At 38.8% G+C, this 19,012-nt stretch overlaps 1 protein-coding gene across 1 annotated transcript in view; it reads left to right on the top strand.

Moving 5' to 3' along the window:
- The window catches only part of CDCA2 (cell division cycle associated 2), a 53,203-nt gene extending 43,129 nt beyond the window's left edge, over positions 1-10,074 (top strand). Inside the window, 2 exon segments of the mRNA XM_038573775.1 lie at positions 2,541-2,712; positions 5,352-10,074. Coding sequence (XP_038429703.1) covers positions 2,541-2,712; positions 5,352-6,595 — 1,416 coding nt within the window. The 3' untranslated portion in view covers positions 6,596-10,074.
- The last annotated feature ends 8,938 nt before the right edge of the window (positions 10,075-19,012 follow it).

Raw genomic sequence — 19,012 nt, 5'->3', positions numbered from 1 at the left:
TTTTAGCCTTTGCAAATGAAACCTGCTAATAGGCAAGCAATATTAGAGGTATGTTCATGACAGAGTGCAAGTGCTTTAATAATCTTTGGTCTTTTCTCGGTTGGTGTACTACTGGCCCGTAACAATGAAAAAGCAATATTAGTTTTTCATTATGTGTAGCAAATTTTATGAAGTTTTAAATATACCTTTTCTTTTGCATTTATTCATTCATTTGTTCATTCCTTCTTTTTTATCGGGAAGTCATTGTGTTTCGGGAAGTGTTGCAGGTATGGGAGACATCTTATATGAACAAAGATGTCCAAAATCTTGCTAGAAGGGTATTTTCTGTACCTATGAATCCCAAACTATTCTAGAAGTTATAACTGATGACAATGACCATAGGGTATTAACTGTGTAGTGCCTGTGTCACACAATAACACTAAGCATACTTTGGAATCAAAAAAAATTTTCCCTATATTCTCATAGTAGTAGGAAGGAATTAAAAAAACAAGAATAGCTGACACATAGCTCTTCTGTGTATGGCTCAAGCCTTATTTTAACCATTTCACTTACATCAACTAACAATTCTCGCTGCAGTAGTGTGTGCCAGTGTGGTTTCCATTTTGCAGAGGAGGGGGTATAGAGAGGTGAGGTAACTTGCCTAAGATCGCAAAGCAGTTAGGTGACAGAGTCAGGCATCTGGCACCAGAGGTCGTGTGTTCTCTTTCACAGCTCATCTGAGGAGCCCAAGTTAAGATTTTTTCTTTTGGTTTCCACATCCATTGACCAAGCTGTCATTTCCCCAACTGTTCATGGAATCTCAACAGATGTTCCATAAGTATATATATATATGTATGTATTTCATGGAAAAATAGTTAACCCAGCATTTCCCTAATGTGTTTGAAGATTATTTATACTGAGGACTTCTCATAGAATTTAATGTTGAATGTATATTGTAAATCACCAAGAGAAACATTTATCTTGTACAGTTCTAAAATTATTTTTCCATGGAATGTCTTATTTTGTTTTGTTTTTACAGGATATCTATACATATCTCAGGGAACATGCAGTTCTGTGCCGTTTTTGTACTCTTGAATATCATCTGTTCTTTCACGTCATCAGTTTATATGCTTTCACCCAAATAATCTTTCTTAAATGTAAAATCAAATGTTGTCATTCCCTGAATCACCGTGCAGTGAACCTTCATTGTTTTCAGGCTCATACTCATTGCATACAAGGGCCTTGCTTGCCTTGGGGAGCAATCTTGAAAGCCCCCTATAGGCCACATACCAATCTGAGTCCATAGAGACCCTGTCATGGTTTGTATGTATTACAGTTACTTGCCCTTAGACTGGGAGCCCCTTAAAGACCACATCCTGTTTGTTTTTTGTTTCCTATCTAGCCAGTTACTACATGTACATAGTGGTTTCTCAATAAATGTTTGCATGGATTCCGTTTTCTGGCAACTTTAATTGCTGAAAACATGTTCCTTATGTTGACCTAAAGTCTAGTTCTCTCCAATATTATCACACTGAGTGTACTTCTTTTTGCTCATAACAATACAGTGTTTGAGTTTCACTGAAGTCTTTTCCATATGGAACTTTTTTTTAACAGAGAACATTAATTCTCAGTTGCTAACATGGCAGTCAAAATTGAATTTAATACTACATTCCAGATAGTATTAGAACAGTTTCAATTTTTTATGGAAACCCACATGTCTGGTAATCAGTTATTACCAGACCATTGTCTGTCATCTTCTACTTGTGCTTGTTAACCCATCTCATTTTGACCTACTCATTTCAATTTTGGTTAAATCATCTTTTGTTTGAAGTAGTTCAGCTAGCTTTGTGTTATCTTTTATGCATGCAACTGTTGTTTCTTCTTCCAAACCTATGAGCAGAGGACAGTCTCCCATAGTTTCCAGTAGATACCTCATTCTAGGTTAATCATGAGTCATTCTGTAACTATATCTGATTTACAAATATCTCATGTCTTAAGTCTGTCAGCTTTACAGCATCTAATCTATCTCTCACTTACCCAGAACTTATTTTGGCAAATGTTTTGTGGAAATGTAGACCATTAGTTACCATATAATCTGTAAACTGGAGTTCTGCTTCGTATTCTGTTTGACTTTGTATGAACTACCCAGGCACCCATGCCTGACTCAGAATTTCTAAAAATTTATTTTTTTTTAAGATTTTTATTTATTTATTCATGGTATATGTGTATATATGTGTGTGTGTGTGTGTGTGTGTGTGTATATATATATATATAGAGAGAGAGAGAGAGAGAGAGACGTGCACAGAGACAAAGAGACATAGGCAGAAGGAGAAGCAGGCTCCATGTAAGGAGCCAGATGTGGGACTTGATCCGGGGACTCCAGGATCACACCCTGAGCCAAAAGCAGACGCTCAACCACTGAGCCACCCAGGCATCCCAGAATTTCTAAAATTTTAAATGGCATAACTAATATCAGGTTTTTCTGTAAGAATTAATTAAAGGTTCAGAAGTTCAATGGTGTGACGTCTTTCCCAATTACGGCATTTTACTACATTTCACAGGCTTTAAAAAGTTGCAGGAAGAAGAAAGCAAAGAGAAAGAAGAGTGTTCAGAAGTCTTTATATGGGGAAAGAGACTTTGCTTCGAAGAAGCCGCTCCTCAGTCCTATTTCCGAGCTGCCTGAGCTCTCCGAGGGGATGCCTGCCACTCTAGGCGCCGGAAGGATGTGTTCAGGTATCCTGCTCTTTTCCTGTTGATATTTTTGTCTTCTCCATCACTTTCTTGCTGTTGCACCCTCTTTTGCCTTTTTTCCATTCACTGTTAAAGAGCATATAAATAAAAATAACAACCTTGTGTCGTACTACCATGAGATTTTGAAGTTAAGGAAGCAGTAGTTGGTAACTTTTACCCTCATCAGAAACTGATGGAAACTCTGGATCTTCTCCCCAGAGAAACAAAGACACAAGATAGTACCAGTACATATAATTTTAGGGGAAATAATTTCCTTCCATCCTTTTTCTTTTTAAAGCATTTTAATGTTTTGATTTTTTTATAGCATGCTGTTAAAGTAAAATGAATTCTGTGTGGTGTTATGGTCCATCATGAAACGTAAACAAGGTGATGGCTCAGTAACAGATGGACAAAAATTTAAAAAATAATAATTGCCCTATGATGTTCCAGTAGAATTGGCACTGCCAAGCATCTATTAGAAATAACATTTATGAGTTGAACTTGATTACCTTGAAACAGTTATGTTGGCAAGCAAAGATTAAGTCAGTTGACATCCTAGTTAGATAAAAATTGGAGTTACATCTGTTTTATAATGCCTGAATTTGAAGATTGACTAAATCATGCTGAAATTAATAACAGTATGTGTTCATTGGTGTGTTAATTTTGTATAGAATAATTTCTAAAAATAGCTGTCTTTGTCAGTCATCAAATGTATATAGTCTGCATTCCATTTGCAATATATCTATAGGATTTATAATAGATCCTAGGACGAATACAGTATATGCCACCTTGGACTGTTGGCTTCAACCTGCTTCTTAACTTCAGAAAAGCACAGAGTTAAAGCACACACAGGTAGCCCATCATCACCTATGCTCCTCCAGCCCCTGGGCACCATCGACACCCCAGCCGCTTTATGTACTATGTCTTGAGACAGGGGGTTGGCCACTGCACCTCTTTTTAATCTGGCCCCAGTGCTGCTTAGCCTTTAAGATTTAGCTCCACTAGCTGCCTTTCAGGGAGAGTCTTTGTTCACACTGCACCTTTACTGTCTAGTTTGTAATGTTCTTCTGCCTCCCTCCCCTGCAAGTTGCAGTCACATTGACACTGAAGACCAAGTCTTATTTCATTATATCTCCAGTTCCTGACAGGAGTTTTTCCAAAGATGTTTAAACGATGACTCTTAGTGTATGTTTTCCATCTTGCATCTTATTAGAGAACTTCTTTTTAAAAACACCTGAAGGATTATTTTTTTCTCTATCCAATGGTGTCATGTTTTAAAGGTTTAAAGCAAATTATTCTTCCTCCCTTTTCCATTTCCCCCATCCCTTTCTTTTTTCCTCCCTCCATCCCTTACCCCTGTGTTTCTTCCCTAGCATGTCAAATACATAAACATTGATTTTTAAAGTTGTATGAAAAGCCCAAGTGACATATCAGTTGGTTGCCACCAAGTGGACCCTCTGTTAATCTCTGCCTCATGTGACCTGATTTTAAGTACCTAAATCATGAAATACTGGTTTTTAGATTTTTAGCTCAGCTGATGATTTGTATACCCTACAGTTCTGATTTTGTTTAAAATATTTTTTATACTTATTTGGCCATTTAAAAACTATACTCTCTGAGATAACAAGAGAGATGGGATCCAGTAGTACTGAGTACTGAAAGCCTGAATTTGTTTACGCTGTGTTACACAGCTTAAAATCTTAAAAAAATATTTTTTTTAGAGAGAGCATGCATACATGGGAACTGGGGGAGGGGCAGAGGGAGAGGAAGAGAATCTTAGGCAGACTCCCTGCTGAGCACAGAGCCAGACCCCAGGCTCCATCTCACAACCCTGGTATCATGACCTGAACCAAATCAAGAGTTGGAGGCTTCATAGACTGAGCCACCCAGGTGCCCCATTTAAAAAAAAAAAAAAAAAAAATTTTTTTTTTTTTTTTTTTAAGATTTATCTATTTAAGGCTGTGTTCCATAGCTTTAAAACCTCAATGATGTTTCTTTCACCTGTGTGATGTGACACAGGGTGTCAGAAACACCGGGCACCTCCACCTGGCATATCTTCCTAGAGTCTGACTTTGAGATTGAGGTGGAAGGGACAGATTTTTTAGAATATTGAAACAAAGCTCTATGTGACAGTATAATGCAGTTTAAATTATATTAATTTTTAAACACAGGGCCTAAGAGTCTGCAGAAGTACCCTCAGATCTGCCAGAATTCCAAGTTTTCTTTTCTCTATTTCAGGGGAAATGTAGCTAGAAAAGTTTCAGAAGCACGGCGGTGCCCACTTTCAGTGATTCATTTTTTGTGAAATGGGAAATGTGGCCGCCTTGTGCTGATTGACCTTGTAGTGTGGAAAGTACATTACAGGAAGCAATTTGAGATACACTTCTCATTTTCATGGTCTGAGATTATGTACTTTATCCACTCATGTATTAAATACATATTTTCTTAACCTGTGGCTTGGAGAAGAACTAGAAAGGAAAGAGCAAGATGACAGATGGGGGCAAGTACAGGGCAGCATTTGCTAAGTCTTGTGAGTTTTGAAAGCTTAACACAGAATAGATGATATGGCACCTGTTTGATATGTTGACTTTTATTTCCATTGTTACTTTTTAGTGAGACTTAAACTTATTTACATCCCTTAGATGATTTCAACTCCAACGGTGAACTTGAAGAAGAACTTGAAGAAGCAAAGCCTCCTAAAGGAAAGAGTCTTTTGCCCCAGAGCCCCGAAGATTTGCAGATGAATCAGGGCTTTAATAAATACGATCTGTCTGCATTCTGCAGCTCTTACACCAAAAGTTCCTTGACGCTTATTAACTCTGCTTTAGATCAAGATTTAAATATAAATGCTGTAGCAACTAGTGAACATAAAATAATTCCAAAAGCAGAAATTAAGTCAGAAGGTGCAGATGAACTGAAGGCGGGCCCTGAGAGCGAAAGCAGTCATGTTTTTTGTGCTTCTGTGACCGCAGAGCCCCTGGCAGCCGATGATGCAGAATCCAGTGTTATCCTGCCGTCTCGGGAACTGGCTACTGCCAGTCAAAATGTGGAAAACATTTTCCAAATCTTTAAAATTTCAGAAGATGTAAACATAAAGTATGAAAAACAGGATGACTTTTTCATAGCTACAGAAGGAAAAGTGCAGACCATGCATTTAACGTCTGACTTCCAGAATAAAGAGGTCTTAATCAACAACGTAAAAGAAAGTAAAAGACCGAGTGCAGGTTTGAGAAGAAACTCCATAAAAGGTAGAAGTGGCACTGGTATGCGTGGTGGAGAAAAGCAGCACAGAAGGCACTCTTCATGTTATTCCGATGGGCAGAGTTTATATTTGGAAGAAAATGGAAATCACGAATCTCCCTACCTTGCGAGCAGCTCTGTAGAAATTGGTCTAGAAAATTCTGAACTGTATAAAGATTTATCTGACTCCATCGAGCAAACCTTTCAGAGAACAAACAGCGAAACAAAAGTAAGACGCAGCACACGGCTACGGAAAGATTTGGAAGATGAAGGGCTCGTGTGGATTTCACTTCCATTTCCTTCCACTTCCTGCACTTCCCAGAAAACGAAAAGGAGAACGATATGTACAGTTGACAGCAGAGGATTTGGAGGCCTGTCCCTCTCTAAAGAAACTGTGTCTTCTGGACAGAAACCGAGTATGCCATTCCCTGTATCAGGTAAAGAAAACAGAGAGGGCTTTGCTGCTGCTTCTTCCAGTTTACCTGGAAAGAGGAGGAAGAGTGTCTGCACATCTGTGCTCGCAAATACAAGAGATACTACTACTCAGGCAAAATGCTACAAAAGAAGAACCTCTCTCAGCCAGAAGGGAGAGAGCTCTCCGAAGGACTTCCAAAGAATCGAACCTGTCCAGGAACTAAAGCAGTAGCTGGCATTTCCTACAGAACGCAGGGCAGCAGAGAAGGTAACCATCCGTGCTCAAAAATTCATTCATTCCAGTTCATGTCCCTTGTTCAGCTTTGGTGTTTTAAAAGTTTCAAATAAAATCATTTGAGTTGAACTTATTTTTAAGTAGAAATAAGTGATTTTCTTCATTGAAAAGGAAAACATTCTATTTAATATTGTTCTTCTCTCCCCAAATAGTACACACTTACTGAAGCTTTCACATTGGTACATGTTCACTGAAGCGTTTAAGTCTCTGTTGCAAAAAAAACAAAAACAAAAACAAACCAAAAAAACCTTGTCTTTTAGAATTGACTCATTCTGTCTGGATGAGAAGAGTTTAAAAAACAAAATGATAGAATTCATGTAATTTTGTGAAGATGGAAGGTATACAAGGTTAAAAACTGTTAGAAAAAGAGAAAAGATGTGTTTTAAAATGCAAAAAAAAAAGGTTAAAAAATGTTAACAGGAAAGATGGAAATCATAAGACGTTTTAAAGTTGAGAAGCTTTAATTTACTTTGTCTCAAATGAAAATTTTGTATTAATAGGTTAAAACCAAAACTTAAACATGGCACCTTGGAAAATTCCTTCAATAATCAGAATATTATAAATCTAGCATTCTAAAATGAGTATTTAGTTTATGAATGAATACGGTGAAAACATTCTGTTCTTCAAACAAACCTCTTACATGGTTTGTGGGGTGGGACATGCAGGTTTAGTTTTTGGTGAAAACAGAGCAGTTTAGTTGAATCATCTTCCAGATCATTCCAGTTAGTCACATTTAGGATTTATTCAAAGAAAACCCAAATTACTGATTTGGGAATTAATTCATGGTTCTCGATTAAAAAAAAAATTTTTTTTTTTTAATCCAGAAACTCCTATGAAAAGGCCCTGGAAAATTAGGTTACTAACACAAAGATGGTGGTAGATGGCTGATTTTTTATTTAATCTGGCCTTTTCCAGCAGTTCTCTTTATTTCACGATCTCAAGTACAATCACTTGTCTTGGATTTTCCAGTTACTTTTCAGCAGCGTCCTCTCCTGTTACCCTTTTGATGACAGCAGTTTGAAAATCTAAATTGCTATATATCTGGAATTTGTGAATGCACATAAATCATTGTATCATTAAACAATTGTCTTTGAAATCCTTTAAATCATTGAACTCTCCGTCTCCCTGATAGCAGAAACATGTTAACAAATAGAGCTCTCTATAAATAACACAACAGGGAAGAAAGCTCCTGCTGAGTGCCCATTTCCCCTGCCTCAGATAGAGACTATTTGTTACCTTCTTGGCACCAATAGGTCTGGAACTCCTGCTGTTAAAGACTAAATGTATTTTACATTAACACTCAAAGTGATCCCCAATTTCTTCAGCTAAAGGCTGGATTGTTTTAAAAATTCTTTTATCTTTACACGTAAATTATTTATGGGCTTTTTTCCCTCCCCGTTTATAGTTTGGTATAGTTGGCAAATCTCTACCACTGAAAACTGAAAACAACACCCCCCACACACACTCCCCTCAGCAAAACGAACTATTCTGAAACTTTTTGGTTTTGGTAATTTAGAAAGAAAAGAACAAAAACTTTCAGAAACATACGATGTTAAGGGTTTTGTTTTTTAAAAGCTTTTTGGTCTCTTCCTTTCATGTGAAGGATAAAACTACTGGTATTTTTTTTTCCTCCCCTTGTTGCTGTATGATGATGTGTGATCTCCGTTGTATTTGAATTTTAAGAAGCTCACCCGCTTTGTTCTGTTTCTCAAACCGTGCTAATGCGGACAAGGGACACATTTGATATGTGGGTTTTTTTGGCTTGAGTTTTCAAATGTTAAATTCTTGTTTTCTGGCATCTCCAGTTAAGGATGTAAACACTTGATGTATTTTGTTAGTTTCGGGATGTATCAGTATAAATGTTCTGTTGATTATCTGTAAATAACAAATAGGCAGTTTTCCTAAAAAGAAGAGGTCTGAGAAATCAAACCAATTGGGGCATAATTTTATCCACTGTCTCATTTGTATTCCTAAGATTTGTGAAAAGTTAATTATTTCTGTACTTGATCATGCTTGCTTGTTTTTAGCTGTTTCTGTTCATTAACGGTCGAATCGGAAAGTGGGCTTTGGAAGAGTTTGTTCTTGCCTTAATCTTTTTTTACTGCAGCAGCCCATCGCTCCTGTCGATGCTTGTTTGCTCCAGAAGATGGCAGCATGACATCTGGATACATTAACTTGGAGCCGGGGCAGCCCTTCATTGTTGCTGTGGGTGCTTCTCTGTCACTTTAATTTTCACCCGTATTTATCATGGGAGTGATATGTGTCTATTGGAAAAAAGTGGAGAACTGTACACCATTCCAAACTGTCTCCCTGCAGCCACACCTGCCCCTCCCCAGCTTTCCGTGTGAACACTGTTAACAACTGGCCTACGTCTTCCAGACCTTTGCTTGTATACCCACAAGTGTAGGTTTTGTTGTTTTCTGATGGGATCACTATAATGTGCCGTTTTGCAGCTTGATTTTCTTATTCACCAAAACACCAGGATTGAACTTCCATGTTGTTACGGGGAATCCTAGTGCAGCCTCAGTCTTTTGAATCCCTGCAGAGTCGTACACTCTGCATGTCTATAACTTAGTTAGCCTCTCCTTACTAAAGAGTCTGGTTGTCTCCACTTTTTTGTGATTGAAAATTACGCGACACTGGGCTTGTGTCAAAAATGTCCCTAAGACAAATTCCTTGAAATTAAAATTAAATGGATATCAAGTTATCTTCCCTGGTTCATACGTGATAGAGTTCTTCTATAAACATTCTGGCATGCATTTCCTTCATTCCACCGTCACCTCAGTGCCACTTTGCTTCCTTTTTCTCTTGCTGCCCCCCATGGCATTTGAGCTGTGGAATTGAGTGTGGGGCTTAAGACTTAGCGTGATAAGAAGGAAATGGTTATTAGCGCCTGGTTCATGCTTTAGATTGAAAGAACTCTTTTTTTTTTGAAATCAGACTTATTGAGGTGTAATTAACTATAGTAAACTATAGTGAAGTTTACCTTGTTAAATGTACAGTGTGAATTTTGGCAAATTCATACAGTCCTAGAACAGCTGCCACCGTTACATAAGAGAACACTTCCATCACCCCAGAACAGCTCTTACCTCTTTGTTGCGGTCAGACCCTCTCTCCCCCAACCCCAGCCTCTCACAACCACTTAGCAAATTTCTATCCCTCTAGTTTTGTCTTTTCCACGATGTTGTATAAATGGATATAAGAGTTATATCCTTCTGTGTCTCTTTTGAAATTTAGCAAAATGCCTTAGAGATTCATCTATGTTTCATGTTATAAGTAGTTGATTCCTGTTTCTCACTAAGTAGTAAAAGTCTGTTTAATGGATGTACCAGTTTTCTTTACTCATTCACCAATGGAATGGATATTTGGATTGTTTGTTTTTTTACCATTACAAATAAAGCTGCTATAAACATTCACAGATGGACTTTTTTTCTTTAAACACATTTTCATTTCTCTTGGGACAATATCTAGGAGTGGGGATTCCTGGGGTGTGTGGTTGAGATATGTTTAACTTTTTGAGAAACTGCCAAACTTTTCCATTGTGGTTGCACCATTGTGCGTGCTCACCTGCAACACATTCAATTGCTCCACATTTTCACCAGCACCCAATGTTGTCTTTTTCATTTTAGAATTCTCTGTATCCCTAACAGATAAAAATGTAGAACATCTCTTCCTGCACTTGTTTGCCATCCTTATATCCTCTTTAGTGAAGTGTCTATTCAGATGTTTCTCCAACATTTTATTTATTTATTGATGTTTTCCTATCGAATGAAAGAGTTCTGTGTATATTTGGATACAAATTCTTTTTTTTTTTTTTTTTTAAGATTTTATTATTCATGAAAGACACAGAGAGAGGCAGAGACACAGGCAGAGGGAGAAGCAGGCTCCTCACAGGGAGCCCAATGTGGGACTTGATCCCAGAACTCCGGGATCATGCCCCCAGCTGAAGGCAGGTATCAACCGCTGAACCACCCAGGCATCCCTGGATACAAATTATTGGATGTATCTTGCAGATATTTTTCCCCAGGTGTGACTTGTCTTTTTATTTCTTAGCACTGTCTTTTAATTTCAGTGTAATCTACAACTATCTTTTTTTTCTTTAATGGCTCATGCTTTTGTGTTTTATCTAAGAAATCTTTGCCTAATTCAAAAACAAAGATTTTCCCCTGTGTTTTCTTGTAGAAGTTTTAGAGTTTTAGCCCTCAGGTATTAGATGCATTTTGAATTAATTTTTGTAAATTATGTAAGGTCAGGGTTTTTTTTTTTTAATGGAAATTATTCACCATTTGTTGAAAAGATTATACATTTTTCATTGAATTTCTGTGACACTTTTGTTAAAATTGTTTGACCTTATATGTACAAGCCTATTTCTGGACTTCATTCTTTTCCATTGATCTCTGTTCTTAAACCAACATCACACCATCTTGATTACTATGGAAGGCTTTTTTTTTTTTTTTTTCTTAACTATGATTCTTTATCATAGTTTATATTTAAAAGTTCTTTTTTTGTGAGGCCAGTAGAAGCAAAAGATTGACCAACCAATTCTATCTGGAGCCTACAATTACACCCAGACTTGCATTACCATTTAGGGGAAAGAATCAATAATAAGCTATCAGAAATATAGGAAGGAAACAAACTTCATTGAGTCCATGTACATTCAGCCCAGTGCTCTTGTTCAGTTCATGATTCTAAATTGTCACCCTGAGCCCCACTGTAAGATTTAGTCATTGAGAAAGAATTCTCTTTTTGAACACTACCATATAAAATCGGCAAGAAAATAAAGTGAATTGGATTAAAATAAGGTTCAAAAGTCTTCGCCAAAAATATTAAATTATAAATCTGATTCATTTCTTCTCATAAATAAAGTTTTTACTATAGTTTGGTTTTTGTATAAAAACTGCCACTACCTTCACTCATAAAGTAGCCTTAGCATTTGAGAATTATTTCTTAAGCATAGGAATATTTTCCTGTACCAGGTCACCTTAAGTAGACAGATTGTAGATTCAATAATATGTATGCCAGGCATTAATTTCTAATGTGATCACTCTCTTCGAGATACTCCATTTTCTCTAAGGGGCAGAATTACAGTCCAGGGTGATTTGAAAGGAACATTTTGGTACTCTCAAGTGATACCACCTGGAGATCAGGTAAGTTTGATTTCTTTCTAGAAGTGATGCTTGAACAAAATATACTAACAGGAGTTTTAGAGGAATGGGGATCCAAAAGGCATATTCTTTTCCAAATGTGATTATCTTATTTTGTAATTTCTGCAATTTTTTGCTGTGTTGAGGCACATACTCCTACACATTTTTGCTTTCAGTATTTTTCTTAATTCCCCATTAGATTCTAACCTATGAATAAAGCTGGACAAAGCTTGGATTTGAAACTAGACTAGAGAGTATGAACGTACATAACAAAGTTTTAAAGAAGTCTCTCCTCCTTGAATGCTGATGCATTTCTGTCTTTTGTATTACCAGATTTCTTGGTAGTGTGTCAAAGGGTTGACCCAGGACCTGGAATCCATGATCAAGTGAACAGAACTGCAATGATATTAAATCACAATAAATAATTGTACATACCAAAAAAAAAAAAAGTGTTGGGTGTTTCCTGTTTTGTGGTTGGTTTTTGTTGATGGTCATGGGGTGTTTTTTTTTTTTTAACCTTTAATTTATTGGAGATTATTTCCCCCGTTTTTTTTCTTTTTCTTCTTCTTTTTTTTTTTTTTTTTTGAGATTATTTCGTAACCTTAACTTGGCTCTAGAACAGATTAATTACCAATGTACTGTGGCCTAACAATTTCAAATTTGTCTACTGTTGTACTGGTGTGTTCATCTTTGTACATTCTTTGATGCTTCTCTGTGTTTTATTAAATCATGATACAGACTGCAAGTAACATAATAGCTTTGGTGAGAAGATGAGTAATTACTGCCATTCTCCTGATACATAGTTTTGTCCCACATCTTCAACCAAAATCCTACTTAGCCTAGGGGTGACCTTAATTTTAAGATTTATTAGGACTTTGGAAAATTTTAGGATACTGAGAAGCAAGTGTTTTCTGGAGCTGCTATTTGTAGATACCGTAAGTGTTATATCTGTTATATGAAAATGGAGAATACATGAGCATGCACACTAAAGAAAAATACCAGTTTGCATTTTCTAAGGGGCAGGTTGGGATATCCAAAATATCCAAAGACCAGTTGTGGAGCAGTTTTCTTAAGGCTTCCTTCTCATCTGTCCACAACATACACAGTGTCTGATAAATGGTTTAATTTATATTAATCTGTGAATAAAAGTGGCCTGTGAAGGTGCAAACAGCTGGCATTTGGGTTTTAGATGTAATTTAAGAAAATTCCAATTACATATTTTTTAGAGTTCCAAATTCCTGAGGGTATTTGTGAATTTTTAAGCTCTGAAATGTAAAGATAGCTCTTATATATACTTACTACATATAATAATTTTTTATTCTCATGGCTTTATTTACCTAACTTAACATTTGCTTTTTAAAAAAATTTTTTCCCACTTGTTTGAATGTTAAATATGGTGATTTGCTAGTGACATTTCTATTTTTGCTGCTTAAAAACAAACTACATTTCCAGTGTTGTGGAGTCTGGTAAGCATGAAGTAAACGTCAGTTTTTTTCTCTCTCTAGGTATATCAAATAACTGCTAAGTAGCATCAGGTGTTTGCAAAAATAGGTTCTTCCACATGTATGGCCCAAACAGTGACATAATTTTTGTTTAGTATAAAATTGATGTCAAACTGTTGAAACATGATAGGATTTTTCGGTTCAAGTAAGTTTAGTTAAGATGTCAAGGCACTTGGATGTAAAGTGTGTGATTTTTATGCCTAACATTTGAACACGGACAATGTGTTCATTTTCTAATTGTTCATAACAGAACAACAATCCAAAACCACCAGTCTTTTTCTTGTTTTAAGTATACGTTGGGAATGAAGATTTCAGAAGTATTCCCTAACTCAAACCTGAAAAACCTGGTGTTGGTCTTGGGTGATTTCCAGTGACCCTGTGACTCCCTTCTTCCTGCCCCCTGTGTAGATTTGGAACTGGGCAGCCATTTTTGTTTTTGGAAGGGAAAGGAGACAGATATAATGAATGACTTTTATTGTGCAATATTTCAAACTCTCTTGAATGCATTCGAATGGGATGGAAAGTGTTCTGCCCTATGTCATAGCCAAAACAAACAAAACATATTCCCTAAACCTGCATGTGTGTTTTTCTCAAACTGGCAGTAGTTAGAGCTCTAGCTCTCAAACAAGAATTTGGTTTGACAATTTTTAGCCCTTGTTCAACTGAGTATTAGGATAGGTCACAGCCAAAGCAAATATTGTGGGGAAAAATTAATACACATATTTACAGCTTGCAGGTGGCTTTTTTTTTTTTCTTAAATGGTATTTGTCTTAAGTAATTGCATTTGTAGTAATACTTTTAAATAGGCTACCTTTTTTTGGCTGATATTTTTTAAATGAACTTCTCTCCGATAATAGTAACTCCAAATGTAAATAAATTCTACAGAGGTCCCCACAGAGTGATAAATGTTTGAATTTAAGTATTTAAACATTTAGAAAGACCACTAAGAATCTGAGAATTCTAGGAATATCAGACCCAGCAAATATGCAGTAAAACTCCCTTGATGGTAGCCTTCTATGGCCCCCGAAGAATTCCTTCTAGCGAGTATCAATGACTCCTTTATGATGATGCTTCCAACATTGTTTACTGACTCCAATAACTCCCTCTTAAGTATTCCCACCCTTTGGATCTGTGGGGAGAAAGTACTCTGCACAATCAAGATAATTCATTTTGTAATGCACCATTGTGCTTCATAACCCTGGCAAAATACATTTTTTATTAGAATAATAACTTTAAATTTATGGTCACCCTGTGACCATGGTTTGTGCCTTAACCAAAGAAATACTGGAAACATAAATTTTTTGAGCCAGGCAGTCTGCCTCAGAAAATGGTAGCAAAGACTTCATTCAATCCACCTTTAGGTCCTTCCTTTGAAATATAAAATTCAAACTTTCATCAAATGTTTTATTGAACAATATCAGACATCTGTGCAAATGGACATAAGCCATTGGATAATTTCACTGACCGTTAACTTTTTGTACAATAAACACTCCAGACAGAACACTGCCTTCATCTTGCATTTCAGTTAGTAACATTGCACATTGACGCAAAGATAGCTATTTCCCAAGCACTGCAAAGTCCAATTGTATTCCTATCAAGCAGCCCGACTGGCATGTTCCAGACATAAATCATTGGAAGGAGCGGGTGCTTAGCGTGGTGCAGCGTGTCTGAATGGTGGGAAGTGGAAGGACCTCTGTGTTGGGTAAGTGCATCCACGAGGTCCACGGCTCTCAGGCTGTAGAGAAGCAAATATGAGTGTTACGATTTAAGAGGGGAGGGGAGGAGGGTGAAGTGCAAACTTCTTGGTAAAAAAATAAGCTGTTTTCCATTTTAAATGTTGCTCTAAGTTTTTCGATTTAAGTATTCAAACTTAAATGCGGATACATAGGGTTCTTTCACTGGGTAGCGTAGGAATAATTGGACACCGATCTATCAAAGTTCTACTATTTGTTTTTTTTTTTCAACTCCATGAGAGCTGAGGGATCCTTTTTTTTTTTTAACCTAAAACTAAGTAAGCTTATTGTAAGATTTTTAAAAATGTACATTTCTCAGTCAAATTGGAAACAATGTGCACTGTGGCTTCATTCCCCCCTCAGAAACCAGCTTTTCTTTAGGTACATTGCCTGAGCCTACCTGCCTTCTACTCATAACCCTTAATCAAGGTTTTCACACTCCACTTTGTGAGTTGGTTTGGTTTTTTTCAACCCACATTTCAGTAAAACATACAAAACACCCTTCTGAGGTAGTCTATCTCTCAAAGTGCATAGCAAGACATACGATGTTTTCCCATCTTATAAATAAGATGATCAAGAGGGAAGCGGTTTTCTCTGCCTACAGAGAGAGAGAGAGAGAGAGAGAGAGATGCAATAATAAGACCTGGAAAGATCGGAGGCCTTCTGGTACCGGGCCCGTGGCTTATTTCGCTTGTCTCAGCGGCCTCCTCCGTTTTCTACCTGCATGCTTAAGGAGGTCAGGCCATTTGGGAAGTTTAGTTGGAGGAGCCCTTGAAATCAATAGCTACCATGGGGTTTTGAAGCCATCCAGACTCTCACAAATAATCAAAAGCTGCATCTCTCTTCTTAAAACGACGTGAATCATGAGTGTTGATTTACCATTTCTTCTATAATATATTGGGGGCGGGAGGGGTGTGGAGGAGGAGAGGGGATTGGGAACAGGAAAGAAGCCAGAAGAAATAGCGTTCGAACCAGAAACCAGGACTGCATGTGCGTTTAGATGCCAACACTTGGAACAAGCAGCATCTCCACCAGACTCCTGAAGCATGTGCCCAGCGTCCCGCTGCTGTCCTGTAACCATCTGCTGGGATTTATATCCTGTATTTCCCCACGAGGGGCAAACAGTTCTGGCCATACCCAGACCACTTCCGAGGCGTGAGTCCTTCGGACCTTTCCTGCCTTCCCTGCCGGCCGGTGCTCTGCCATCTGGGCAAAGCAAAGAGCTGTTACAGCCAGGCCAAAGCTGTAACAATATTAAGATGTTTTCCTCAACCTTGTCCCCAGAAAGATACTCTCTTTCCAGAAGACTCTTCTCCCCTGGGCATTACATCATGAATTGATTCAGTTCTTGGAGGAAGAAATTGGACAAAATATAATAGATTACCTCCTGGGGAAACATACTTAGGTTGTTAAGTATTCCCATCAGAAAACTAAGAAACTGCTTATATATGACTGCTCTGTCCACATTTAACCTTTCACCTTATCGTGGCTGAGCAGGGTGCTTTTTTCTGTAAAGGTTTTTGTTTTAGCGGGGCTCAGAGAGAACATTTCGCCTTTATTTTTTTAAGGAATACAAGTATGCTTTGTCTTTGCCATCCCCTGGCCTACGCGAGTTTCCTGAGCCGGGGTGCGCCACCAGATCCGGGGCAGACGAGGCTGCACAGCCGCAGAGGGCGTCCTTTCCAGGTGGAGGCTCTGGCTCCCAGTGGGCAGCGGGGAGCAGTGGGGGCACAGCTGGGCTGCAGGACAGTGGGGTGCAGCTGGGTCGATTTAATTCTCCTTAAGGGTTTCTGGCCTCTCGGGCATCGTGGCCCAAGATGGAAAGACAGCTTCCCACGTGGAACTTTCAGGAGGCATCACCTGGGTTGTGTAGACAGCAAAGCCCTGCAAGGGGTATCAGTGTCGAAGGAAAAGGATCGAGTTTCCTCTCTTCCTGGGAACCAGCTCTCGGAGAAGGATGTTTATGATTGATGAAGTGACTCCCATCCAACAAATAGCACAGTAACAAATGTGGGAGCTATTTTCTCTTCCAAGTTCGAAAGCTGGAGTGCAGGAGGGGCCGGGTAGGCTTGGCCATATACATTTACTGGCTTTGGATTGGGGTAACTTGGAACAGTAAGCAGAGTGCATGGAAGAGCAGAGGAGCCGGAGGGACCAGTAATAAAGTAGGAAGCCTTTCATCACCACATGCCCAGCTGGTCACTGGAAGCCAGTCAGTATCCAGAGCCTCGTTAGCAGATTAGAGGACCATGTTAGGGAGCTGGCCGCCTCCACCGGCGGGATCACGGACGATCCCTGTTGGCAGGGCCAGTGTCCTCTTCTGAGGCAGAAGCAGCCAAACCTTGTCCCTGAACCTCAATGACTGTCTTGTCTCATAAATCTCCAATCGGGAGATTAGTGCGGGCTCCCTGAGCACTGACATCTATTCCTTCATCCCACAGCCTTCCCAAAAGTCCTCCAGTGGCCCCAACCACGCTCCCAACTGTCAGCCTCAGAGGGCTAGGCTCCCCCGAGGAAATAGGAACAGCCACCGTGCTGGGGTAAGACGCAGCCATGGGGGGAGCTAGGGAAAGGGGACACGGGACCTCTACTATTTGTGCAACTTCCTGCGAATCTGTCTCTACAGTTGAGCCTTGAATGCCATGGGTTTGAACTGCCTGAGCCCACTTATACATGGATTTCTTTTTTTTTCTTTTTTTTATATATGTGGATTTCTGACAATAAATCCATTACTAAAAGTATTTCCTGATTCTATTATTTTCTTTTTCTCTAGCTTACTGTATTAGGAGAATACAATCTATAACACACATGACATATACAATAGGTGTTCATCAACTGTTTGGGTATCCGTAAGGCTTCTGGTCAGCAGTAGGCTATTTGTAGTTGAGTTTTTTGAGAGTCAAAAGTTAACACATGGGGCAGCCCTGATGGCCCAGCGTTTTAGCACCACCTTCAGCCCAGGGCATGATCCTGGAGTCCCAGGATCCAGTCCCATGTCAGGCTCCCTGCATGGAGCCTGCTTCTGCTTCTCCCGCTGCCTCTCTCTCTCTCTCTCTCTGTTATGAATAAATAAAATCTTTAAAAAAAAAGTTAGCACATGGATTTTCAACTGGGTTGGAGGGAGGCAGTGCTGGTGCCCCTAATCCCTGTGTTGTTCAAGGGTCAACTGTGATAAGTTTAAAAACTTAAAGGGCTGAGAACATTAACAGCAAAAGTGTCCATTAGTTACCTTATCTGTAAAATGGGCATGTTAGGGGTACCTGCTTTATGTGGGTGCTAGAAAAATCAGTTAATACAGACATGGTGCCCCTTGTTTTCTCATCCTTCTACACTTTCTTATTACGGGAGCCCATTTCCTTTCTCGTGTGTCTATCCGCAGTGTTATCACTGTAGGGGTTTCTCACAGGGTCTTGTTGCACGTGGTCTCATTATTATGCCCATATTACAAAGAAGGAAGCTGACTTTAAGGTGTTTGTGTGACTTGCTCAAGATCACATAGCTACTAAGTGACAGAGCTGGAATTAGGAGTTTGCCGTGCTCTCAAGTCCATTCTCCTTTGAGGAAGATGCTGTAAATAGGCAAGGATTTGAAGGTGAGAATTTTCTCTGTGTTAGACTTGCTCATGTTATTAGAAATGCCCCTGATGGAAAGCTGCTGCCCTCTACTCAGGATTACAGACACAAGGGTCCCCTTTGCTCCATTTGGGGGGCATCTTCCCACTTCTGGTCTTGCTCTCATGTCCTTTGCCCATAGCCTCGTCCTACATGTCCTCCAAAGAAAATCAGTCCCTAAACTTCAACCACTGCACCACCTACTGCACCCCTCACTCCTAGTTTAGATATTTCTGTATTAAAATGGGGTTAGGGCAGGCGTGCGTAAGCAGCAAGGCTGTTGGTTGTGTAATCCTGCACTGAATGCACTGGCTTGCTAAAATTTCATATTATCTTACTCAAACCTTTCCCTAGGGTTTTCCTA

Source organism: Canis lupus, chromosome 25, assembly GCF_011100685.1.
Source record: "Canis lupus familiaris isolate Mischka breed German Shepherd chromosome 25, alternate assembly UU_Cfam_GSD_1.0, whole genome shotgun sequence".
In the NCBI taxonomy this organism is placed as follows: Eukaryota; Metazoa; Chordata; class Mammalia; order Carnivora; family Canidae; genus Canis; species Canis lupus.
Note: the sequence above shows the minus strand (reverse complement) of the source record. Positions and strands in the feature narration are given on the sequence as shown.